General features: G+C 49.2%; 9 protein-coding genes across 9 annotated transcripts; 3 read left to right on the top strand and 6 right to left on the bottom strand.

Moving 5' to 3' along the window:
* Positions 1 to 4: 4 nt before the first annotated feature.
* FPOAC1_002585 (uncharacterized protein) lies at positions 5 to 376 on the bottom strand (the record flags this gene model as incomplete). Its single annotated transcript, XM_044847161.1, has 1 exon — positions 5 to 376. One exon carries the CDS (start codon positions 374 to 376, stop codon positions 5 to 7), a length of 372 nt encoding a protein of 123 aa, XP_044713077.1.
* A 398-nt stretch (positions 377 to 774) lies between these two features.
* FPOAC1_002584 (uncharacterized protein) lies at positions 775 to 2,235 on the bottom strand (the record flags this gene model as incomplete). The annotated part of the gene is made up of 3 exons (XM_044847160.1): positions 775 to 1,951; positions 1,998 to 2,058; positions 2,106 to 2,235. 3 exons carry the CDS (start codon positions 2,233 to 2,235, stop codon positions 775 to 777), a joined length of 1,368 nt encoding a protein of 455 aa, XP_044713076.1.
* A 717-nt stretch (positions 2,236 to 2,952) lies between these two features.
* On the bottom strand, positions 2,953 to 5,827 carry FPOAC1_002583 (uncharacterized protein; the record flags this gene model as incomplete). The annotated part of the gene is made up of 3 exons (XM_044847159.1): positions 2,953 to 3,031; positions 3,076 to 5,606; positions 5,702 to 5,827. The coding sequence occupies 3 exons, from the start codon at positions 5,825 to 5,827 to the stop codon at positions 2,953 to 2,955; spliced, it is 2,736 nt and encodes a 911-aa protein (XP_044713075.1).
* Positions 5,828 to 6,668: 841 nt separating this feature from the next.
* FPOAC1_002582 (uncharacterized protein) lies at positions 6,669 to 8,459 on the bottom strand (the record flags this gene model as incomplete). Its single annotated transcript, XM_044847158.1, has 1 exon — positions 6,669 to 8,459. One exon carries the CDS (start codon positions 8,457 to 8,459, stop codon positions 6,669 to 6,671), a length of 1,791 nt encoding a protein of 596 aa, XP_044713074.1.
* Positions 8,460 to 10,306: 1,847 nt separating this feature from the next.
* FPOAC1_002581 (uncharacterized protein) lies at positions 10,307 to 12,221 on the top strand (the record flags this gene model as incomplete). The annotated part of the gene is made up of 7 exons (XM_044847157.1): positions 10,307 to 10,499; positions 10,556 to 10,748; positions 10,803 to 10,926; positions 10,976 to 11,066; positions 11,118 to 11,178; positions 11,229 to 11,589; positions 11,640 to 12,221. The coding sequence occupies 7 exons, from the start codon at positions 10,307 to 10,309 to the stop codon at positions 12,219 to 12,221; spliced, it is 1,605 nt and encodes a 534-aa protein (XP_044713073.1).
* Positions 12,222 to 14,565: 2,344 nt separating this feature from the next.
* Positions 14,566 to 15,435, top strand: FPOAC1_002580 (uncharacterized protein; the record flags this gene model as incomplete). The annotated part of the gene is made up of 2 exons (XM_044847156.1): positions 14,566 to 14,742; positions 14,797 to 15,435. 2 exons carry the CDS (start codon positions 14,566 to 14,568, stop codon positions 15,433 to 15,435), a joined length of 816 nt encoding a protein of 271 aa, XP_044713072.1.
* An 865-nt stretch (positions 15,436 to 16,300) lies between these two features.
* FPOAC1_002579 (uncharacterized protein) lies at positions 16,301 to 18,040 on the bottom strand (the record flags this gene model as incomplete). The annotated part of the gene is made up of 2 exons (XM_044847155.1): positions 16,301 to 17,299; positions 17,390 to 18,040. 2 exons carry the CDS (start codon positions 18,038 to 18,040, stop codon positions 16,301 to 16,303), a joined length of 1,650 nt encoding a protein of 549 aa, XP_044713071.1.
* A 748-nt stretch (positions 18,041 to 18,788) lies between these two features.
* On the bottom strand, positions 18,789 to 21,103 carry FPOAC1_002578 (uncharacterized protein; the record flags this gene model as incomplete). The annotated part of the gene is made up of 3 exons (XM_044847154.1): positions 18,789 to 18,865; positions 18,919 to 19,019; positions 19,521 to 21,103. 3 exons carry the CDS (start codon positions 21,101 to 21,103, stop codon positions 18,789 to 18,791), a joined length of 1,761 nt encoding a protein of 586 aa, XP_044713070.1.
* A 1,177-nt stretch (positions 21,104 to 22,280) lies between these two features.
* Positions 22,281 to 23,645, top strand: MDH1 (Malate dehydrogenase, cytoplasmic; the record flags this gene model as incomplete). Its single annotated transcript, XM_044847153.1, has 3 exons — positions 22,281 to 22,334; positions 22,510 to 22,627; positions 22,807 to 23,645. The coding sequence occupies 3 exons, from the start codon at positions 22,281 to 22,283 to the stop codon at positions 23,643 to 23,645; spliced, it is 1,011 nt and encodes a 336-aa protein (XP_044713069.1).
* Between the last annotated feature and the right edge of the window lie 429 nt (positions 23,646 to 24,074).

The following is a 24,074-nucleotide window of genomic DNA, read 5'->3' as shown; positions in this document are numbered from 1 at the left end:
TCCTTTACTTCTTCTCCTTCACCTCAATCTCCTCAACCTCACTTGCCGGTACCTCAGCAGGCTTTGGAGGAAACTTCATTCCTCTATTCACATCATTCGGCTCAGCACTAGGTCCCCAACCTCCATATCCATCTGCCATGGCCACTCCAGCAAGCCCAGAAGTTTCCCCGATCGTGGCACGACCAGCGAGTTGATTCTTGCCCACGCCAGGCGTTGAGTCAGCCCACGTCTTGAGTTCTTCACGACTCTTGCCCGTGTATTTTTGTATGTCCTCATCGCTGAGTGGTACGGGTGCTTTGCTGTCTTTGTAGCGACGGTAGAGAGACTTTTTCTCTTTTGTCTCAGAGGTTGAAGGTGATGTTGATGTGTTGCCCATTTTGAGATAGTAGTAGAAAGAAGTATGTTTTTTTTTGTGTCAATTGAAATGATGATGTCTTGGCGATAGTGAGCTTCTAGAAGGTATTTATAGAAGTCTTGTAGAGGGATCTGAACTGAATCCTTGCTTAATTAGTTACGAGCTGAAAACTGTGGCGTCGGGTCACACGCCATGAATACATGCAAACAGGGCGTTGGTTCTCACGGTGTGACGAGGAAGAGGCGGTGCCGTTTATCCATTGGTCAGACGACATGTTTAATTCAAAATCGGGCGAAGATCTTTCCCGTGTAAATGGCTGTGTAAGATCAGCATAAGATCAGCATACAAGACTCAAGTGTATTTCATTAAACTCATATTTTACATCTCTCATCTTATATCTCATGTATACTCCTCATAATCTACTTCAGATACTCCTTCTTAGCAACTCTCTCACAAAGGTCCTTCAAAACACCACCCAACCACTCATAATCCTCAATGCCTACATACACCTGCGCACTCGTCCTGATCCAGAACCTCCCACCGTGCAAAAACAACGCTACAAACGTCTTGTAGTCGCTAATAAGCGTATTCAGAATCCACTGGAACGCTGTCTGTGTTTCTTCTGCCGAGATCACAACTTCACCCTCCTTTCCTTCTTTGGCACTCCAAACAGGCAACGCAATGTTAGCCATGCCACAGTTTCGCATAGTTCTCGTGCTGTTCTCCATGTACGTAGTACCCAGCTTCTCAGCGACGAGTTCGCTGCCTTTCTTGTTCAAGTCCCAGAGATACTCCAGAACCGCATCTTCGCCGCCGAGTGCTTCCTCACGCCATTTGATAGCGTCCTTGACACACAGATAAGGCGAGTTATCCAGCGTACCAACAAACTCAAAGTTGGTCACGAAGCGCGACTTGGTGCTTGGAGGCAGAGGTGTGATGCGATGCACCAGCTTGGGGATGTAGCCGTGGCTGGTTCCCAGTGTCGTCGGGAGGAGGTCTTGGTTGCGAATGGGCACGTAGAAGACGGCGCAACCACGAGGGACGTGAAGCCATTTATGGCAGTTTGACACGAAGAAATCGGGATCCGAAGCTGTCATATCAAGCCTCACCATACCGACTCCCTGCGCACCATCGACCATGCTAAGAACGTTGAGCTTTCGACACGACTTGATCATGTCCTCCCAGGGAAAGACGACACCCGGTCGAGAAGACACAACATCGAAGATGCAGATTCTAGCACGTTTCCCCTCTTCCTCAATTTTCTTTACAGTATCCTCAAATTTCTTGATGATCTCGTCATCATCGAGAGGATACTCAAGCTGAACCTCGCGATGAGTCACGTTTCCGTTGTAGTAATCCACAAGATAGTCGGCAACTTTACCGCAGGCTTCGTAGATGGTCGAGAAGCTGATGATGACATCTTTACCGTCCTCGTTCCATTTCAAGTTACGAAAGACGGTGTTGACACCTGTTGTAGCGTTGGAAACAAAGACAACCGCGTCGAGGGGAGCATTGATAATCTTTGCGACAGCAGCACGACTTTCATCAAGAAGTTTGGGATACTCATATCGAATGAATGGATCAGGACGAGCCTCGCTAACCACTGTAAGGAGCAATTCATTCATCTTAATTCGTTACTTACCTCGCATCCTGATATTCGCGGAATTTAGTCTGGACAGCTTTGGGATAAGTGCCAAAAGATCCTATAACAGCATTAGTTTATGTTTCATTGACCATCCAAGTTACATACCATGATTCATATTCCTCCATTCTGGATCAAGCATGAAATTCTTCTTCATAGAGCTACCAAAGACTGTAGTAGCGTCAGTCTTGCCCCGCAGAGGAAGCTCTTGAGGAAGATCTTTGCCAATAGAGCCCATGATGATGATGATGGTAAGGTATAATGGTTTGTGATGATCCAAACTATTCTACCACGTCTTTGAGTCTTATATAGACCTCTTCCTCTAGAGCCTTGGCCTCAAATGAGTCAAATAATACTGACAGCTAAACACAACCTGGCTTGTATACCCCACATCCTCAACGTCAACGACGCCCTTAACTTAGTTCTAAGCTCCAGTAACTCAAAGCTGAATTGAGAATGCGGGCCGTCGGTATCCGCAAGAGAGCGTTGCGGGGGGGGAGGGGGGGGTCCTGAAAGTGATAAGAGTCACCAATACCACCTCTATCTAGTATCAACTTATCCAGAGGCTGAGAGTCACAAGAACAACCCGACTGCGGAGGATTACAAATACAAAATGCAAAACTTTGCCGAAAGAGCTGCCAACTTTCTTTCAATTGATGCAGCAAGTAGGAGGAATGCTACCTTGTTCCCTGAAATGCCAGTGTTCCAAACGCCCGTCCATGAATGCTCCTAGAGTTCTAAGCTCCGATGTTCTCGTCCCCCTGCAAATGTTGGTATGTGAATCTTTATAGTTGTTTGTCATCCGTCGTGAAAGCTCCGATCTATGTACTCATAGCCTTTAGACCTCGGCTGTATCCAACTCATATGGTGCTAGACACCCTCATTTCTTAACCTCGACGATGACCGTGTTTGCACGCGACTCTGTGGAGGAACCACAAAGTCCTGGACCATGACCTCACGCGCCGGGCCATTCTTCAGCATAGACAGGGCCGCGAGCGTATCGGACTCTTCCGGGCGCAAGTTTGGCTTCAGGACTAAAGTATATGAGTCTTGGGGGCTGCAATAGAACCCAAGGGACCTTTCTGGAGGAAATCCGGCCACAAACGGCGCGGGAGGCTCTTCCAAGCCCATCGAAGACCTTTGACTGCGCGTAACACGTCTACTCGTGTTATGAGAAATTTGTTTCAGCGGTCCTGGATTAGGCGCAGCCACTGGCGAGACGGGTTGCAGCTGTGCGTTCATGTAGTACTTTGGAGGAGTCTCACAATGAGGCGGCTCCATTGGTACCAAACGTTCAAAAGGCGGACTAGTATGGGGAGTTGGTGGTTGTGGGTTTAATGGAGGTAATCGGAGTGAGCCATCAACCTCTGTAGCTTTCTGATTTGAATGACGTCTACCAACGGAGGGTAGTTCGACTTCTTCGCCGTCAATCCTTCTGCGCTTCCGAACTCGCCCCTTGACTGAGTCAATGATCGAGCTCTCCCTGAGGAATTTTTCGGGCCTTAAAATATGGCTAAAGGGTATTTCAGTTTCCTCAATCTTCGAGGGTTCAGCAGTTTCAGTGCTGCGAAGCGTCCGGCCATGGTTGGGGTTCAACGTGGATGGAGGTTTCTTGGTTTTTTCCAAAGCACCCGGCGCAGACCTCCGAGATCGTCTAGCCCTCCTCTGGATCGCGACCGGTTTGCTCGGTGGTGGCTCCAATTGTTCAGCAGGAGCCGGAGGTGTCTCGATGGGTGCAGCCATGATGACCGGTGTTACTATCTCTCTGGGATCGAGAGGACCATGCCCGGTTATTCTGTGTAGATTTTGCATTATCTTGGCAACCCAATAGGCCCCTGTGGCCTTTGTGTCGCGACAAGCAGTTGGGTTGGCCGCGGTACAACGTTTAGCATCCATCTTTTCGCCTTCTTCGCCTACGCCACCTGAGTCGCGCTTCTTTTTGAGCTTGGGAGGATCTGGAGTTTGCCATAACTTGGGTATCTTTTCTTGCAAGTCTGATACCCAAGCATCACAATCCCATTCGACCCAGTAGTCGATAACATCACCCCATGAACTCTCGGGAGGCTTGGTGTAGTTGACAAACACCACCTTTCCGCCTTTGGCATGCACTGCCTTCGCAAACTCCCTGACCATTACTTTCAGGCCGTGGACTCGTAAGCTGGTACCGAGAATGAGTAGCAAATCTGGGCAAAGGGCCAAGTCGTGCGTGACAATCGGACTGATCAGATGTGCATTGGGATGTTCTTCACCATAGAGCACAATATCAGGCCTCAACTTGCCAACGCCCAAAGCTCTTTTCCCACGCTCTTCACGAGCGACGGTAGCGCCGACACAGTGGGGACACTCAGGTTGTTTGCCTGACATTGTTTCCAGCTGGCGTCCTTCATCATCCCAAGAACATACGCGGCCACACAGGAAACACCGGAGAAGCTCCAGTGAACCGTGGAGGAAAACGCATTCAACGCCTGACTTTGGAAGGTCACGACGGAGGTTCTGCACTACGGCCATAGCATCTTCCGGTGCGCCCAAATCCGACTCGGCTTGAGAAGCTATCACGATATCTTGTTTCGATTGGCTTGATTGCGACTGTTGGCTGGCCTCATTGTCTGATGATTGCTGTGACTTGTCTGAATTGGCCTCGGTCATGGCGTTAACCTCATCGACCATTCTGTTCAGTTGGTTCAGATTGGCGGTTGATTTTCGAGAGAAGCGGCCACGGCTACCAGGTCCATCGGTGAGACATGTCGAAAGGCCAACCTTTTCCTCTATTTGATCAATATTTTGAGTATAACAACGGACAAGCTTCCCGCGATCTCTTAGATGGCTGATGAATCGATGTGAGCTCGTAGGTTCAACGTCTCTGACCTTTTGACGCAGAGTCGTTGCAAATGTATAAAACACGGATGTTCTCAGAGGGTCTGCCCATATTGATGCGTCAAACATATCCTTCCCCTTCATGTTGGGTAGTGTATTCTTTCCCGTGCCAAGATTTGATTGCGATAAGCTTGGTGGGAGTGAAGGTGGGGTGTCGTCAACTTCGGATGGCGATGTGCTGCTGCGGCTGCCTGGTCCATCTTCCTCTGACGCGTGAGATGAGAACGGCTCAAATAGAACTGGGGGAGGTGATGATAGAGGCGACGAACTCGGCGGAATATCTGAATCGTGCAGGTGACTCCTTCGTACTCTTCTAAAAGCAGAGGGTGGTGTAATGCGAAAATCTTCAGGTGGAGGTGAGGATAGCGGAGAAGTTGGCGGCTGAGCCACAGCTATGGTCGAGCGTGTTGTCCTAGGATTTACCACAGGCATCGCATCTGGGTCTTCTGGTCGCTCTTCGTCTTCAGGATGGCCCTCGACCTGGATAGTATCCGCGACCTCCTCTTCTACCGGGTCAGGATCTTCAAGTTGAACTTCGATCTCGTCCCTTAATTCGCCCAAGTCCTCTTCAGGTTTTTGAGAGTCATTGCGCAGTATTTTCCTTCTCTTGGGTGCTGGTCGAGAGTCGGAGTCGGATGGTTCGTCGTCGGCTGTGTTTTCCTGCAGACGCGCCCGCTGTGCCGCGTCAAGTTGCGTACTGATTAACGAGTAAAGACCGTTCTCGGAACGAAAGTCCTAGGCCAATTAGTCACCGCACCGATAATTGCGTGTATCTAGCCTCTCCGCAACGCATGGGAGCAAGCGCTGGAGTGCCGATCGAGAAAGCTCACAGGAATGCCCGAATTCGTGCTGATACCAGCACCAGTCACGATTATGACCTTGCGCGCCTTGAGTAGCCCATTTGCGATATCTTTCAAGTCGTCCTGGGACTCGGGAGAGACGTGGGTGGTCGGCATTGTTGAAGAGAACGAAGAGGGAAAGTCGGCCGCGTCGCGGTATTGTAGCGGGCGGGTGTAAGCCGCGATCGCGTGAAGCCGACTGCTGTGTTGACGAGCTTACGATACTGATAATTGTGTATAGCTTTTTGTCATTGTGGTATGGGTATTTATCGCCGTGAAGTGTAACAGATGCCGAATGCGAGGTCGTTTGTGGTGTGAGGTTCAAGTTTACTTAACTTAGTAAGGTTGATTGTGGCGGGCCAGAAGTAAGTGACTTGGATTTGGAGTCAAGGCTGGATGGAACTGGGGTTCGCGAAGGGGAGGTCAGTCACCGCGCTGCCGAGTCTATAGTTTAACTGCCAACCGATTTAAGCAGTGATTGAAATGATAGAGAGGTAAGCTTGTAACAGCTTTAATCAATATATCCAACTCGTCGGTATTGATTCAACGCCGTCGTACTAAGAGAGAATAACTCAACGGCCCAAAAACATTGCATGAACGCGACTCGAGTTTAACCCTCCAAAAATGCAAGTGCCCGCTCCTGCAATGTGATTGTGACGCGCTTCCTAGTGGCTGGGCTGAGAATTGCATTCTACAGCGCCTTACCGAACTATCGATAAGGGACGAACCCGCCGAAAGGATCCAGAAGGGACGGGACAGACCGCTAAAATACCCGCTGAGCACGGCATGTTTACACCCCACCGTTACTTAAACCATCACCCTACATTCATCGTCTCACAAGACTTCCATTCAAACCATTAGTAGTTATAATCCAACCAGGTAGCAAATTTGTACTAATATTATTCTATAGACGGATTTAGGAGAATATGCAAGTGGGATGAAAGGCAACAATCTCTACTTAAATAGCGACAAGCACGTCAAAGAGCTTCTGGAAATCAGATGGAACTCCCAGGCCTGTAATCGCGTCCCAACCCTTTGCTGCCGGCCAACCACCAGGGCTATGACCTTTTTGGAAATCGCATGGTCTGCTTTCTCCTGCGGAAACATCTTGAAGGACTGCCTGTACCTCATCTGAGTAAAGGACCTCGTTGATCCAACCCAGCACATCCTTGCCCTTACGTACACGTGCATCGTTGATAAGCGCAATCATGGCTGCCACCACAGGTGTACTCGCGCTAGTACCTCGAAGAGCGACTTGTTGCCCCTTAAGCCGAGTAATGAAACTCGTCGCCGTTATGGAAATATCGGGAACACCCCGGTTGCTGGCATTGTAGTTGCCATCCAGGTGGCCGTCGAGGGTTTTGATGTAGCTGTTGACAGAAGAGTCCTGCCACTTCTCACGAGGAAAGTACTGCGAGAAGCCGCCTCCACTGAACTCGGCGCCTTCGAAAGGCTCAGCTCCAGCTGCTACACCACCGACACTTGTGACCCAAGGGCAAGTTGCGGGAAAGACAGCCATGGTGACATCCTTGTTGGTACCGTCGTTGGTACGGCAAGTCGAGTTGCTTGATCCCTTTGCCCCTCCATCACCAGAAGCTGCCAGAATGGTTGTGCCACGAGCTGTTAGAAGACCAAACATGGAGCACACACGCTCAGCGTACTTGCGAGGGACCGAAACCTCGTTGTCGCCATAAGAAACGGAGAGCACATGGGGGATCTCATCATCAGAGAGGTCGAGAAGGTAGTCGAGGAACTCGAGGTAAGGTTCGTTATCGTTGTACTCCTCAGATACTTCTTCGCCGTCATCGTCCAACGTAGGGCCACGACCGTCGGCGAGATAGTAGGTGATATTGGTAGGATAACCAAGAGCCATGGCATACTGAACATCCAGAGCCGCTTCGTTTCCGGAATCGAAGAGGTCCTGCGAGTTCTCAGCACCGTTGATCAACTGAACTGAGAAGTTGTAACGGGCTTCGTAAAGGGGCTTGGCGTAGATTCTTAGAAAGTCCTGGGCATCTTCGTAGTTGGCGTACTCTTCAAGGAAACCAGCAATGCCAAAGCGGATAGGGGAGGTGCCGTTATAGGCAGGATAGCTGATGTTGAACTGCTCACGGAGGCAGTCAGGCTTGACAGCTCGGCCGCAGGGGATATTAGCACGCTTATCGAGCTGCAGACTCTTGAGCATGCTTGGTGTAAAGTCCGGGTCGGGAGTGGTAAGTTCCTTTGTGGGTCGCATAAAGTTGGCGATGGGATGAATAAAGCTGATGGACGAAGCTAGAGATTCTGGTACTGAGTAATCTCTTGTTCGAAGAACAGGCTCCTGATCTGCGAACTGATAAAAGCCAATCTTGGCGTCGAGGAGATATTGAGCATGTTTAACGGTGGTCTTGACATGAATCCAATCCTTTTCAGGAGTGGCCTTTGCTGTTATGTTTCTGCTCTTTAACCAGGCCAGTACCTGGTCAACATCCTTCTCGTCTGGGGTTCGGAGAGCAAGGGCTTCTTTCTGGCTGAGATGGCGCTGGGTATACTGTCCAGACACACAATCGCGTTTTCGTAGTCCGGTCTTGAGGTTCTCGATATCGGGCTGTCGCATAGCAATAGAGAGTCGCAGAATATGACTGGGGTCAACAGCCTGGTTGACCTCTTCCCAGCCGTTTGGGAGGACGGGGGTATCCTCTACTTTGATGTTCTTGGCGGTACCAAGACCTGCCAGAGCCAAGGTTGTGAAGAATATGGTTGATATCATTTCGGCTGTTATACACAGACCAGTGTGCAGCAAGAAGAATTGTTATAAAAAGAGCACCTTTGCTAGATGCAGAATAATAGTTACCTCTCAGAGGTTTTGTTTGAATGAGAAAATGGAAAAGTGATGATTGTCAAGTACTGTCGCTGGTGCTTCTTTCCTAACAAACAGAGATGCCCAGGCAACTTGACAAACCCAATTCAAGAAGAAAGAAATATGAATGTTCTTGTTAGAAACGCGGATATGATGATGTTTATAATGAATGTATAAATTGTCTCTACTCTGTTGTCTCCACAACCCAAAGGGGGATCATCTTTGTTATGCCGTCATATTAACGGGGTCCAATGGCTAAAAATGCGCGGATCTGAAACTTGGTTCAATCTCGCGCAACCAAAGCGGGTTCAATAACAAGAGGAAGAAGCACTTTTTTCTCGTGTTGAAGTTGCACATCGCAATTAGAGCACCGAATACGGCATCCGAGTCGCTGGAAAAGTATGGAAAAAAGTGGTGACTTTTTTTAACCGAGCAACAAGTAAAAAAGAGAGTTTGCTATGAGTCGCGTAAATTATTTTCTATCCAGTCGGATGTCATTGAAAAGAAAGTTTGTTGAATTTTGATAGTGCATGTCTACCTATTGATGCTGTTGAAAACGGACAAAAGTCAATGCTTAACGCCTTCCGGACCTGACTCCACTGCGACAGCCTCAGCGAGAATGATTCACGTGATAGATCACATGATCTTGGCATTGTCTGCTTCTGGTGCCAAGAGACAAGCTGGACCGATCAACTCCCCGTACAACGCCACAGTCTCTTGACATGATGATTTGATTCTCCACCAAGAGAGTGACTTCTTCCTCTGCAACAGAATGATTCATGTCATACGCACTCGACTTCGGGCTTTACAGTCTCACAAACTCCGAGCACTGGAGATCCCGCGTCTAAGACAACTGTCAAACTTGAAGAGAAACTACTGCAGTCACCCGGCTGGATCTCAATCCAAAAGTACCAACGGTACATGCCGTAAAACCCTTGAAATCCTTGACAAGAGACGAGGAGACTTCTCTCCTTCACAATAAGCGAAGACTAACAGACGCAAAGACACACAACAAACTCCACTCTTGTTCGCCCCTCACTAACCGCTAGCTCTTCGAGCAATAAACGTCTAGACCCTGTGATTTGTTCGCGACTTGTTACATATAGCTCAATCGTGCCGAGTCACCTCAAGACCCGTTTGTGCGCAGTCAAAATCTCCACCTCTTTGCAGCACAACTGCTCCACAGCCGACGGTCCGAAGAGGACCATGACGACGACCCGAAGAACGCTATGTATAACAAGTCTTGAAAATCCCAATCCCGTGGGCTTCACAATTGGTCAAAGAATCTGCATACCCATACCGCAACTTATAGTATACTGGTATGTGCATTCAACCTGCACTTTTATTCGATACCATGCGTGGGATTCAAGAGGACCAGACCCAATCGAGATACCACTCGGTTCATGGTGCTCAGTTCCCCGGTCTTAGTTATTCACCGAGTTCAATTTGGTCTTTCCAACCCATCGTTACTCAAGCTGTGGATGTAATACAAGGATACCTCCGCTGTTGGCCCAGAGAAACATGGGCGCAGTGCAGTTGTCAGTGGGGTTTTACTTGGTTAACTCGTCTCGAGAATAAATATTCAGTCCTTTAAAACTTGGCTCCAGTCTCGTATTTTTTCATTCGATTTTTCACAATTCTTCCATCACTACCCAACTAGTTGTGCCTTGCGTGTTATTACATACGTCTAGTCGTCTTGGCTTCTCAATACATCAACCTCATAGTTGGATCCCCGCGGGTTGTACGTGACCTTCAACATGACAGGCTCAGAACATCTCAATGTCTTTAAAGGTCCTGAATCGGTTCGCAACTACTTCGATCCTGAACAGTCACCACCTCTTCCTCTTGTGGAAATTCCCGACAGCCTCAACCCTTACCGTCAAGATGGCGTCCGCATCTATGCCAAGATGATGACTATGCATCCTGCCACCAATGTCAAGGTGATGCCAGGTTAGTCTACGAATCTAAATTCGCCATTAAACACGAAACTAAATCGCATCATGTAGCTATGAACTTGCTGGAGAATGGTGTCCAGCCTGGCAAGACAAAGACTATAGTCGAGAGCAGTTCTGGCTCTACTGTTATCTCTATGGCTATGGTTGCCCGTGCTTTCCACGGCATCGATGATGTTCACGCCTATCTCAGCAACAAGACAAGTGAGACCAAATTACGTATGATGCAATTCTTTGGCCTCAACGTGTAAGTAGTCCACTGGTGCGTTAGCATGCTCAACGTTTGCTAACTATTAAACAGCACTCTCTTTGGAGGACCTGCTCAGCCAACACCCGTGGATGAGCGAGGTGGTATCAGATCAGCAGCTAGGAAAGATGCAGAGTCTGAGTCTGTGTGCAGTCCTAACCAGTACATCAACGACGACGTGGGTTTCTCTTTGTCATTTCGTTTACCCAAATACTAATATTCCGCAGAATTGGAAGTCTCACGTACGATGGACTGGCCCCCAAATTTACCGTCAGCTCCCAGAGATCAACGTGATTGTGGCTTCTATGGGAACTTCTGGTAAGTCAAGACCTATCAGTCTGTACGAGATAGACTGACTGATATCGCTAGGAACCATGACTGGCCTAGGTACCTATTTCAAGGACGTTAAGCCCTCTGTTTACAGAATTGCGTAAGTCCAACAGCCACCCTGTACCATCCAGCAATCGCTGACCCTGATAGTGTATGCACCAACGCAGGAGAACGTGTGCCTGGACCTCGCGAGTACTCTTTAATGAGCGAAGTTGAGTTCCCGTACCTGTCTTCTCACGACGCACTCGAGGAGGTCGGTGCACCAGACTCATACTCCCTTTCCCTGGACCTCACCCGACAGGGTATTGTTTGCGGTCCTTCTTCAGGATTCACCCTGAAGGGTCTATTCCAGCGTCTCGAGAAGCTTAAGCAGGAAGGAAAGCTGTCAGATCTTGCTGGACCTGATGGCGAGACTCACTGCGTTTTCATGTGTTGTGATCTTCCTTTCCAGTACTTGAATGAGTACTTCTCGAATTTGGGTCCCGAAAAGTTCAGCCCTCTTCGTAATGAGGTATGTCAAGATGCAGGTTCAGAAGTAAGAACATCACTAACACGATACAGCGCTTGAGAAATGTCGACCTCTACCGTTACGATGATGCTTGGGAGCTCAACTCCCTAAAGGCTTTGTCCAGTTACTTCACCATCCACCCCCTAGGTACTCACGACACAGTTTTGTCTCTCGCGGACCAGATTGGCAAAGCTCTTACTCCTTCGACCAACACTCAAATTCTCGACTTCCGACGATCGTCCGACTACGATGCCTTCCACATCCCCAACTCAGTCAACATTCCTCTCGAAGCACTGCAAAACGGGCCTGACAGCGGTAGCCCCTTCGCTAACCCTGCTGATGAGTGCGCCATGCTTGAACAAGTCTGGCTTGAGCTTGAGAGCCTTTTCAGCGTCAAGGACAAGAGCGGCAACCGAAATGCCAGCGCCGAGGCACTCATGTCTATGCTGCGAGGCAGAAGGGTTCTGACACTTTGCTACGATGGTGACAGTTCTAGAGTCGCCAATAGTGTGCTTCGTGCAAAGGGCGTTGAAGCTGAGTGTATTCGTGGAGGCTACGGTGCTCTTGCCAAGTTGCAGATGCCCTGCAACGACACCTGCGAGATCGTCTCCATCCCTGTTTCTGTGCAAGTTTGAGCAAAAGGGATACACGCCACCCTACAGCACTGCTTTTCTTTGCGATAGAATGCTTGAACCGGCCGGAAGTGCAGTGGGCGTCCGGAGCCGACCGACATTGTGCACATGTTGGACTTTGAACATGTTTGGAGTTTTCCTTTTTATTTATATTTTTGCATCTATACGACTTATGACCAAACACGAAAAGCAGGATGAGATGGAGATCACTTTATCTCAGGACGTCGAAGGCCTAAACCAGAAGTACAGTGGGTTTCTGGGACTGGGGGACAATTAAAAGTTCGGTATAGAATGAATGATGAACCATGAATTATCAGAGATGCTACTATTGCAGAGTCGACAAGGACCGCTCTTGGGCGTCAAACCCATACTACAATCTCGATGCAGTGAATCCAACGTCAGTAGCAAGCACGAGTAAATTTGATACCTACTGTTCAACTTGTTGAGAGATATTCTAGAATGGTAAAAGAAGAACTCTAAAAGTAGAAGAGCATTCCGCGGCAGGGCTCCAGACTCCGTCCGACCTGTACATTCCTCTGAAATACTTCTCGGTTGAGGGTCGACATTTAAACTTCTGATTGTCGTGAGCTTAGCCTGATTGCTAACAACTGACAGGCAATTCTGGGAATACTATCTAGACTAGCATGCCGAGGGAGGAATGCGGATCTCTCGGTGCCGAAACCCTGAAACGTGGTATCGGGATTCTCCTTACCCCTCCTGGTCAACGATGGTCGACGTTTGCCGGTATCAAGTTGAGGCTCACTCAACTACAGGTTTGAAACATACGCACGAGTATATCGTCACCTTGAAATCATTTGCTGAAAGTGACCAACAAGGCGTAAAACAAATCAATAACAACCTGTCAACTGTCAAAATCCCTCGATTCAATCCTTCTTGTAGTGTCTGAATCTGGACCGGGCCATAGTGAAAGGCTATCAGCCCATGGAATGCGGAGCGGTTAGGCTACTTTTACCAACCAGGCCCTCGATTTCCATACCATTCCCACTAACACGGTATTGAGAAGACGGCCGAGTCTATAGTCGAAGATGGTGTTCATGTGACAAGACATTCTACTCTTGACGCCGCAGAGACCAGACTTGTCGATAATTAAGCTTACACAGAATCAAGGCTGAGAAACGCCCCCTGCGCAGAGATGAAAATGACACTAAACAAGTGATTATTGACAAGAAACAAACTATCCTGAATCGATGCATGTTTGCGAGAAGTCAATATCGTGCGTGGATCGGGGCTTACGCAGGAACAGGAAACTTAAAAGACTCAGAGTTGACGGTTTTACCTACAAGGAACGGTTTAGAATGTCTCGGGAACACTTCTTGGCATTCTTTCAATAATCTGTTTTATAGACTATTGGTGATAACACTTATTAATCTCATCCATTCTTCCATTAGTATGGTACTTGAACTACTGCTTAGACCAATGCCTCACCCAAAGCGTCAGAAAGTCCATCCGCATTCGACAAGGCAAGTCTCGGGGCGTCAGGCTTTGTACCCAACACCCATAGCGTTGGTATCATCCTTCGCCTTGTCCTTTTTTCTTTTCTTTTTTTTTTAGAATCACTTTATCATAATTAATTTTTCTTCCAGAATAAGCACGGTCGCTATTAAACGAGGCTGTCACGTCATCAACTCGAGACGAGACGATTAAAAAAAAGTAAAAATAAACCAAACACAGACAATACCCCTGATCGTCGGGACTGAGACTCATCCCGTCTCGTAAGAAGCCAAGCCAGGGTCTTACTTAGTCCCAAGCGGCAAAGCAGACCAACAGCTGACTATGTGTGACAAGTCGATACCCGAAACAAAGTGGCATTTACTTGTATATTGAATCATGCCAACACACCATTCGTTGTTCCTAACCGAGTGGCACGTATATTAGCATCCATTAGCTGTTTAAACCCATTTTGCACAGTTAGCAAACATTGTTCCTGTGGCGTTGTCGGTCGAAGCCGTATCACATCCCATCCCACCTTTTTTCTATGGGCGCCTAAGACAAGCATCTGGTTAGTCCAAAAGCTTACATCCTCCAGAAACCAACTATTGGGAATGGGCTGTTGAGTCTATGGGGTAGTGGTCGGAGGAGAAGAAGAAGAAGGGAGAGACCCCTGTGGATACATATAAACTGTGAGGCTTACCCCGTTCCCAAGTTCATACTCGATAGACAAGAGAGTGAAGCGAAGCGCGCTGATAGTGTGTCTCACCTTGATACATTCATTCCACTTTTAACATTTTATCCATTCATTTATCTCCTTGATATCTCTGTCCTTCTTTCCATCTCAAGCCTTGAAACTCTCAAGACATTTTCCTCTCCTTCACATTCATACCTAAAAATGAAGTCCTTTCGAACCCATCGATCAAAGTCCCTCCCAGGCAACCAGACCCCCAAGAAGTCGCTCTTTTCCAAAATCTCCCGTCGCCTCTCTCTCGGCCCCAGAAGACACACCGATTCAGTCCGTCTATACGACGATAGCGACAACGATGACACAGTCTGCGTAATCCCTCCAGAGGTAAACTAGATCTTGTGTTCCTTGTCACAACCTTTGACTGACAACGTGATACAGCTTCAGCAGCCACCCACCCAATCGCGCTTCGCTCGCCGAGCCTCCCGATTCTGGTCCGTATCTTCGGCGAACCAGTTCGAAGAAGACTACTCTTCACCCCAGTCCCCAACGTACCCCTCGTACGGGGGCGCATACGTCCCACGCCATGCAGCGAGCGACTTCTCCAAGACAGCCACCAATCGCCTGACCATGATGGTAGAGGCGGACGAGACGACGCTCTGTTCATACAACTACCGCACTGGCAGGAATACAAGAAGCTCCAGCATGACTGACAGCGAGCCCGATGTAGATCATCGTGAGCAGGCACTCAGAGCCTTGACCGCGAGACGCAGTAGCACCCTCTCAAGTCAGGCGAGCAACTCGAGCAATGACTATACTTTCTTCTCGACCGACGCGACAAGTAGTGTAGATGCTCGACATCGAAGATCAGCTGCTGCATGGGCTGAGCTTGAACAGAGGTCAGCGGCGGTTAATCACAGGATGAGCGGCACCGATTATCTCATCCCCCGGCAGGGCCGCACACACAGCACTTATCTGGGCTTGTCTGGCAGCTCATACGACTCGCCAAGACCCGTCAGCTCAGTCGCCGTGAGTATCCACGAGTATGTCAGGCCCGCGCAGACTGTTAGAGCTTGGTAGCGGGTGGCTATTTGCGTAAGAACAGACAAGTTTGAGATGCGAAATGACTGGGATTTTCAGACGGGCGTTAAGGACAGGCGTTATATGCGATATTGGAATGCAACGCTGGTTTGGGACTCAAGAACATGAAGAAGCCTGGACTGCTTCGAACCACAATAGGCGTATCTGCGCTGATATATGATTCAAAAATAAATCACATCCATGGCTGAGCTGCGTAATGAAAGTGAACGCAATTGAGAGTTTCGGCTCATCATTGACCGACCCTGATATTCTCGGATGGATTTGAGTTAAGAGCATATGGGGCCGGACCCGAAAGAAGGTGGCTGCAGATTCTGTCATGATATCCCAAATTGAACGTTACCAAAACGCCCAGTCCATAAAACGTGTGATGAATGTGACAAAACTTGTTGAAGCACCAATGCAATGGGATCGTGGTATTGCCGTCGCATATATACTGAAAGCACAGTCTTAAACGCCAATTTTCTCCACACGTACACGATTGCTCGTCGCCGAATACATGGCATTTCGTGTCTTCATGCAAGAGAAATCACCTTCCTGTTGGGTTCAAATCAGGAGCCCCTGCCCAATGCACCGTAGTAAACCATGTCAGTCCGCAGACCAATGCAAACCGCAAAGCACTCAAAGCATACCATGCTCAACCGATCGACTCCAAGCCATTGGCTATCCTTATAGGTAAATCGAAACGAGTTGTAAGCAATACTCCGACAAGCCCGCTGATCAAGAATCATCACGCGGTGGTTAGATAGTTCGCCAGCTCCTTCACTGGCCCCTTCGCCGACCATGATGACCCAAACATGACATGACGCATGTCAAATATTAATACAGATAAAACACAAAAGCGACCTCATGACCGCATAACTCGAGCAGCTGGCCTTCTCGACGGTATCAGAATCTCCTCGTCGTCAGAACTATCGCCCGTCTCAGCGCTGGCTTGATCAAGCATCCTTTCGATGTCCTCGTCTCGCAGTGTCTTTCTCGTTTTCCCGTTTCCTATACCAATACCGCTTGGTAACGAAAGCGTCCCTCGTAGTTGACTTCGCCCGCCAATTGTACGCCTTCTGGGCATGACTCTGTTTTGAGGAGGATAATGTTGCTGCTGTGGTGAATCCAAGTCCATGGGTGAACCGGGAGGTGGTGGCATGGATGAATTATCATAAGGAGATTTTCGGACCTGCTGAGGCTGGCGTTGCGATGGCAATGGCTTCCTTGGTCCGGAAGGCAACGCGTGGCGCGCCTGGGGTCTGGTCATCCCGACGGTTGGTGCTGACGAGCTCGGTGGAGAGAAAGCGTGCTTCAGATTGGCCGAGTTTCCCGGGCTGCTCATGAATAACAATGTCTCAATAGCATCTTGTTCCCTAACGTTTTGATGCGGTGACATGAGAACAGTGTCGCCTGTAACACGGAACTTGGGTCCATGTTGAAAGGTCGCCTGTTGTCCAGGTGTGTGAGGGGAGTCGGAGTGTGAATGTGATAGCATGCCCGGAGTTCGATGGGGATGAGAGTTACGACGCGGGTTCACGTGCGGTGCTGAGGGCGCACCAGGTCGAATAGGTGCTGGCGGCGCGAGTGATGGCTTGTGCCAGATATGATTTGGTGGTGTATGTGACTTTCGTCGCTCGGTGGTCGATGTTTGTGGTAGAGGTGCCGAAGATGAAGGTGGATTGCTCATGGGCATTCGAGGGCTCGCCGATGACCCTTGTCGACGATGTATGGTGGATGTACTCGAGACTGGAGAAGCAGCTTGTGATGCCATATTCTCAACCTCTTCGAGTGAGTTTGACTGCCAACCATTATTGACCTTGACCATGGCGTAGGAGAGACGCGTCCGTAGTTCGTTAGATAACTAGAGATGGTGTTAGTGGTGTTCCCACAAGCAGACCAGTCGTTGATCATTGAGTAGAGACGCGGTCCTTGGAGGTGGTGCTTGACATACCTCTCCAATATGGCCACCTGCTGATGTCCTGCTTACAGCACTTGGTGTTCTTGTATGGCCTTTGACGGGGCTTTGGCTTTCTGTTCGGCTTTTAACCTCACCGTCGGCCATGCGTTTCCGTGTATTCGAGTTAATTGTGCCGATTCTGTCTTGTGCAGCAGCAATCTCGGAGAGCTGAAATAACTGACTATCCTGGCTAGACGGACCAGGTGCACAGTTACTGGCGTCACTTGCTGGAGGGGTGAATGCGAGATCTGTCGAAACGGTTATGGTGGTGTCTTGGGAGCCAGCGTTGGAGAAAGGATGGCTCTGTGTAGAACCATCATCGCGATCTGTAGAAGGCTTGCGCTGCATTTTGGCGATAGCAGCAGCAACTACGGCATGTGCTGTTGTGGTTCTGGCTGTTGAATTAACAGCAGCAGCACCGTTGACAGGCGCAGCAGCAGTTGGCGTTATCGACGCAATCGGGTGGGAGGCTCGCGAGAGCGCGTCGTCGGCCAGGGTTGGCAGTTGCAGTGGTACCGCGGTATCCCCACCTTGTCGCGCTGCTGTCTCAGTCTGGGCAGTAGCGTCGACCGTCTTGAATGGTGGAGGAGGCGCAACACGGTTATTGTTTATAGCAATCTCATGCAGCGGTTGATTTGGACTCATGACGGTCAAGAGTAATCTCCAGAGAAGGAGTTGTGAGAGTTGTTAGGGTGAAGTTCGTCCGAGTCGAGTCGCTCAAGGTGGACCACAATTGGAGGGATTCCAGAACGTATAAGCCTAGGTAGGTGGTGAACCCTTACTTTTAGGCGCTGTAGACCGACAAGACAACTGGAGCCCCCCAGAACGATGGAAGGGTCTAGGGTCTAATTAGACGAAACCGCGCGGCGGGAAATCTGGGCTATCAAGGGGGCTAAAGAGTAACAGAGACAAGGGAAATAAGGGCAATGATATTTATTGATTGTTTTGTTTTGTTTATTTGTGGTTGTCCTTGATTTTGGGCAAACAAAATGCATATGGATTAATGATAGTCGATCCACGTCCGTCGAGGGGGCGGTTTAATTTCAACAAGTGGTAGATAGGTACCTAATAGGTAGCCACTATGGATACGAATGGCAGCCAAGTGACCAAATACTCAACCGCAGTATTTAATTAAAGCTGCAGTTATAACTGGTCTAGTTTGTGGGAACAAAGATACAAATCCCACGCGATCTGATACGCGCCTTTGGTCAGTGCAAAATACCCTTCTCATGGTGGAAGTGTGCGCTTGTATGGAGACCCAAGGTTGCCCGAGCCGAAATCTGCTAAAGATGCACTAAAGATTTAGTGGCTGCAGGGTCATTTACAGGACGTTCATCTGCTCGCTGTAGGTCTAATTGAGGTGCTTTACACTGGACAGGTTCTTCTGGTGATACTATTTACGAAATGCAAGTCGTCTATGCCGCATGAACACTTCCAGCGTGACCTTGGCATGATAGCAGTACAGTAATACTGAGTACGTGTGAGCAACCTAACACACTTATTCGGTCGAGGTGCAGACACACCCTTGTCATGATTCGAGATGCCAATAAAACACTCATTCTCCAGTCGGTCATGCAGCTCGAAAATATTAAAAGCCGCGTGGCGCTGCAAGGTTTTGTGAGGACTTTTGCGAGATATGGACAGATACATGGACGTATTCGGACAACACGTGTAGGCATCAACAAAGAGGACACGATATCGTCACTTGACTGCCTGGAACGACGTTGAACGTTGCAGAAAATCGTTATCATAAATCATCCCTTACCAGAACATTATCAATGAGTGCGACAACTGTCTCCACCCCTGTAACCCCAAATTCATTTTCCCCCTCCTTCCCGTGGATCATGGAAGACAACCAGACCCATGACACGCTTGGGCCAGAAAAGCGTTTATGACGCGAGATCACGTGGTCGTTAGATCGAGTAAACAGTGGAGATTGATGAGATAGGAACAAGGATGAGAGACCTTTAATTCATTGAGTGTCTAGAGTGTGACTTCTGTATCGTCTGCAATGTTTTATTCATAATGCTCATAATACATTGTCTATGTCGCTTAAGTCAACAGCAATCAGTTCATAATTGCCAAGCATCTTCACACGCTAGAATTAACTATGTGAATAGCTCACCCACAGGCTGGTTCGTCATCTCCAGCATGTCCGTGGATACCTCCGTCCAGAATCACTCCCTCGTTGTTATCGAGGTCATGTTGAACACGCTGCCATCCCTTCTTCCTTCGTGATTCTCTTCCCTCCACTTCAGCACCCTTGCCCTTGGCATCAAAGACAGGCTTGATTAGAGATCCAAGCAGAGGGTTACCGCTAAAGGCTCCACCGTTTCTTCCGCGACCCTTATTCCCCGATGTATCTCCCAAAGTGCCATTATTAACTTCATTATCGATCACCTCATCTTCAGACTCAGGTGTTACGGGTCGTTCTACCGCTGCCATTCTGCGAACAACCTTGCCTCCTACCACATCGATGCTCACAACTTGCTTTCTCTTCTCGTAGTCTGGTCGTGCGCTCCACTCCATCTCACGAAGGACCTTCTGTTGTCTCTTCAGTTCACGTGCTCGCTCTTCAGGGGTTGCCCACATGCTGCCCGTTCCTGTAAGCGCTCCACCAACGTCAAAATCGGCTGCTTCGTCACGGACGGTGGTTCGTTTGGCGTTTTGTGCTTGGAAGTTGAGGAGCTTATCACGATGGGCGCGAGCCTTAGCCTCAGATTCACTGAGCGAGGGACCATCATTGCCACGGGGTTGAGTAAACGGTGCCGGTGTCTTGGCTACATCAGCACGACGGTTGGCATCCCGATTGGCAGCCTGTCGCTCACGTCCTCGCTCATCTTTAAGTTCTCGTACCATCGCTTGAACATCATCTGGTGTGAGAAGAGGAGTGCCGCAATAGGTGCAAGGTCCCAGACCCTCCTTCATGCATATAACCTTGCCACAGGAGAGACAATTGGGTGCTGCACCCTGAAGAGGGTGTCTCGTAGCAACACAGTTGCATTTTCTAGCCTTGGAATTATCCAATGTGGGATTCGTCGAGATTTCAAGCGCTCGGATAGCTGCGTCGAGGTCAGATATAGCCGTTGATGCTCCAGCCATGGGCAAGCCTCCAGCTATAGATATCTTGGTGCTTGCAGCTGGCTTTGGCGTAGAACTGCGCGAGGTAGGAGTCGACTTGGCCTTGGACTTGGGTGGTCCTTCTCCAATTAGGTAGCCGGCTGAGGCATGCTGCTTGGGAGGAGGCTTTGCGACAGGCTTGGGGTCAGGTTTAGGGGTGGTCGATCGTGAGGCATTGTTACTGCTGGGTGCGCTCGGCCGTTGAGGGATGTAGTCAAGGCTCAGGTCCTTCTTGCTGTATGTTGTACCCGCGGGCGCAGCATATTCACCTACTTGTCTCGCTTGAGGTGTGTGGATATCTGCCTTTTTCTTTTTCGGTTGTCGTTTTGTCTTTGGTACGGCATTAATATTCTGTGACTCGGGTTCAGGCGGTGCAGTGACGTTGGAGTATGAAGAGCTACCAGGCGCTGATGTTTGCCTCCGAGAGTTGAATGACGATATAAACTCAATCGCTTGGGGTGAGTCTCCTAGTAAATTCCCAAAATGATCTGCCGCTTCTGCTGTGGAGAGAGTAGAGGCGTAATCGAGGACCTGCTTGAGCTCCTCATCAGGAAGCGGTAACAGCTGCGAGAGCTGCGCAATAGACATGGCCTGTGATTTTGGAAGGAAACTGAGTGCGATATATGGCTCCGATTATTTATTCAGCTTTGAGATTCTTTCTCCAGGTATTTGAGATCAGAAAGAGTCGAAAATAAATGTTGACGTCGTTGAAAGAGAGAGCTTGGAGCTCCCCCACCAGACCGTCTTAGCCCCTCCAAAATCTCCAGACATGCTGTTTGCTGACTCACTCGCCGAAATTCGACCTGTACCCCATATTCCGTCTCACAATGATAGCTAACAATGCTTGGGAAACGACTTGGCGTTTCATCGATGACCTAATATTTAGAATGATTGTTTGAAGAAAAGAAAGATTTGCTAATTGAAAGATCCACTGTTGGTTACTGAAACAGACTACATCGGTTCAGGACCTGCACAGGTAAGATGCAATGAGAATCAACTGGTCTAGTCCTCGGGCTGAATTCCCGGATTCCGTACACGTGCATTCAGTAAATGTATAGGATGTCTAGATACTTCCGAAAAAATATGCCGTCAATAATGATGGTGAATTGCCCAGTTATGGTTCTTTGTGATACTCGAGTACAGGGTTAGCAGCTGCCGGGTGAATGGATAAAGGAATGAGATTTCGAAGCGAGCCAACCAGCAAAGCAATTTACAGTACTCGGCGATGATATGTTTCTTGTTCTCCACCAGATCGTGTAATAAGATCATAATTAACCCATTGAGATAGGTGCCTGTAGCACCTGATCAGACATTTTGCTCAAGAACTTGGGATAGTGGTTTTTGGGGAATTGTTAAAGACACAATCTTCCTGGGGGCTTTTGCTAGAACCCACGTGTATGGGACAGATATTTGAATAGATCTGGGATATTGTTTTCCTCTATCCGTAACATCCTTCTGATCATAATGGCCATCTGTATTTTATTCCATCATCAATCAGTTGCTGGCCCGTTGCTCCGTGCTTCCAAAATACCGAGTGTCCTCCGGCCTGGCCAGTCAGCTCGATGCGCTAAACCATAAACGGTATAATCAGCGTTGACCTGCCTTGCGTTGAATGGAGCTTCCCCATCCCACTTGCCATGTCCTCCTCCTTCCGGCTGTTCCTCCCCGTATTTAAAGTGCTCATCGCCAACTTCTTCTTCTTTCCACCCCCATCCCGTCCTTTTTTCACCCTTTTCACCAATTGATCCTTTTATCAATCGCAAAAATGTTCGCCGCTTCTCGTATCCAGCGCCGTGCTTTCTCCGCCACCGCCCGGGACGTAAGTTGATACCCCTCTTACATTGCGCATTGCTTTATGCGGCTTCATTTTTTTCCTCTTCACCGACCGAGACCGGCCCGGTTCGTTGAGAAGCCATCACGAAGTCGTTCTTTGGCTTCACAGTTACCAACACAGCCTCGATCTTGCTCGACAATGTACTGACTGCAATGTATAGCTTTCCAAGGTCACCGTTCTCGGTGCTGCTGGTGGTATCGGCCAGCCTCTCTCTCTCCTCCTCAAGATGAACCCCCGCGTCACTGACCTCGCTCTCTACGATATCCGTGGCGGACCCGGTACGTAAAACAACAACCGTTCCTCGTTCTTCGGGAAGGAAGCCTATCATGAATTGCGAATATCTGGTCTGCGGTGGACCGAGGCATCGCTGTCTCGACCAAAGCTACCACGAAACCCAATTCAACCATGATGCCACATCAACCAGTTTTGGAGGGTCCTGCTAACATATCATGCTTAGGTGTTGCTGCTGACATCTCCCACGTCAACACCAAGTCCACCGTCAAGGGCTACGAGCCTAACGCTGCTGGTCTCAAGGAGGCCCTCTCCGGCGCTGAGGTCGTCCTCATCCCCGCTGGTGTCCCCCGCAAGCCCGGCATGACCCGTGACGATCTTTTCAACACCAACGCCTCTATCGTCCGTGACCTCGCCAAGGCCGCCGCTGAGGCTGCCCCCAAGGCCAAGCTCCTGATCATCTCCAACCCCGTCAACTCCACCGTTCCCATCGTCAAGGAGGTCTTCAAGGCTGTTGGTGTCTACAACCCCAAGACCCTCTTCGGTGTCACCACCCTCGACGTTGTCCGTGCCTCCCGATTCGTTTCCGAGATCAAGGGCACCGACCCCAAGGACGAGAACATCACCGTCGTCGGTGGTCACTCCGGTGTCACCATCGTCCCTCTCTTCTCTCAGTCCAACCACCCCGACCTTTCCTCCGATGCTGAGCTCGTCAAGCGTGTCCAATTCGGTGGTGATGAGGTTGTCAAGGCCAAGGATGGTGCTGGCTCTGCCACTCTCTCCATGGCCATGGCTGGTGCCCGCATGGCTGACTCCGTCCTCCGCGCCGTCCAGGGCGAGAAGGGTGTCAAGGAGCCCGCTTTCGTCGAGTCTCCTCTCTACAAGGACCAGGGCATTGAGTTCTTCAGCTCTCAGGTCGAGCTCGGCCCTGAGGGTGTTGAGAAGATCCACCCTCTCGGTAAGCTCGACGCCAACGAGGAGAAGCTCGTTGACGCCGCTCTCGTCGACCTCAAGAAGAACATTGAGAAGGGTGTTGCCTTCGTTGCCTCCAACCCTCCCAAATAAATTACTTGAGCTCTCTTCGAGTTAATGGGGACGTCGTAGCTTAAAATACTATGCGTCCTGGTGAAAAGGGAAAAAATTTAAAACGGAAACTCTGTCGTGGCACAGATGTCTTTCTGAGGATTGGGTAAGAAGACAGGGCGTATAAGCGATTGATATACCTATGTTTTCCTTCCCATTGTTCTACCACCATAGACTTGGAAACAAGTCTTATCTGTACCATAGCCATGAATGAAACAAATACCCAACATAAATTGTGCTTCCAGATGTGACTGAGCTAATAGCACTATGTAATTATAATAATGGCGTATAATCGCACCTTGACGGACGTCAGGGAAATCCATTACACCTGCAAGTAGGTAGTAATAAGCATTCTATATTACGAAGTGGGGGCCTGATATCCTGCTTCATGATTGAGACAAGTTGTACTAT

The sequence above is a fragment of the Fusarium poae genome, chromosome 1 (assembly GCF_019609905.1).
Source record: "Fusarium poae strain DAOMC 252244 chromosome 1, whole genome shotgun sequence".
Classification (NCBI taxonomy): domain Eukaryota; kingdom Fungi; phylum Ascomycota; class Sordariomycetes; order Hypocreales; family Nectriaceae; genus Fusarium; species Fusarium poae.
This window is presented reverse-complemented; position numbering and strand designations above follow the sequence as displayed.